This window comes from Pygoscelis adeliae, unplaced genomic scaffold, assembly GCF_000699105.1.
Source record: "Pygoscelis adeliae isolate BGI_AS28 unplaced genomic scaffold, ASM69910v1 Scaffold34, whole genome shotgun sequence".
NCBI lineage: Eukaryota > Metazoa > Chordata > Aves > Sphenisciformes > Spheniscidae > Pygoscelis > Pygoscelis adeliae.
The window spans coordinates 2,111,402-2,111,996 of NW_008824658.1; the positions used below are offsets into that span (position 1 = coordinate 2,111,402).

Genomic DNA, 595 nt, shown 5'->3' on the forward strand with positions numbered 1-595 from the left:
AGCAGGAATCCCCACCTGCCAGACATCCTCCTCAAGGCTGCGTGCAGGACAACTGCTCAATCTCTTTCTATAAAGCATCTTATAACACATTTTTTTTCCCTCTGCAGGAAAAACTCTTGGAGCAGGAGCCTTTGGAAAAGTGGTAGAAGCCACCGCTTTTGGGCTGGGCAAAGAAGATTCGGTCCTCAAAGTGGCTGTGAAGATGCTGAAGTGTAAGCCCAGAGCAACTTGCAAAGGCTGAAATCCCCCAGCTCCTTTGGGCAGGATGTAGAGTGTGCTCACATGTGTTGGAGCTCCCAGGCTGCAACATCTACTTTTTTAGATGTTTCTGTGATAAGTACCGAGTGCTGGAATCACGCTGCTGTCATTTTTGTGGACACGTGTGGCCAAAGGCACAGACAGAGCACACAATTTCCTCTCTGAGTGTGTCTTCTCCTTTTGTTCCATATCTCTGTCTGCACCTTTTTCTGTCCTCCCCCACCATCTATTCCTTGTCCCTCCCTCACTCCTTCACACCGCCCTTTTCCTCTTGTCTTGCAGCGTCGGCAGACACAGATGAGCAGGAGGCTCTCATGTCTGAGCTGAAGATCATGAG

The 595-nt window shown here is 49.6% G+C and overlaps 1 protein-coding gene across 1 annotated transcript in view; it reads left to right on the forward strand.

Annotated features, from left to right (window-relative positions):
* Positions 1-595, forward strand: part of CSF1R (colony stimulating factor 1 receptor) — a 21,771-nt gene that overhangs the window by 15,144 nt on the left and 6,032 nt on the right. The window contains exon 12 of the mRNA XM_009322650.1: positions 108-212. Within this exon, the coding sequence (XP_009320925.1) occupies positions 108-212 (105 nt within the window). The remainder of the gene's footprint in view (positions 1-107; positions 213-595) is intronic.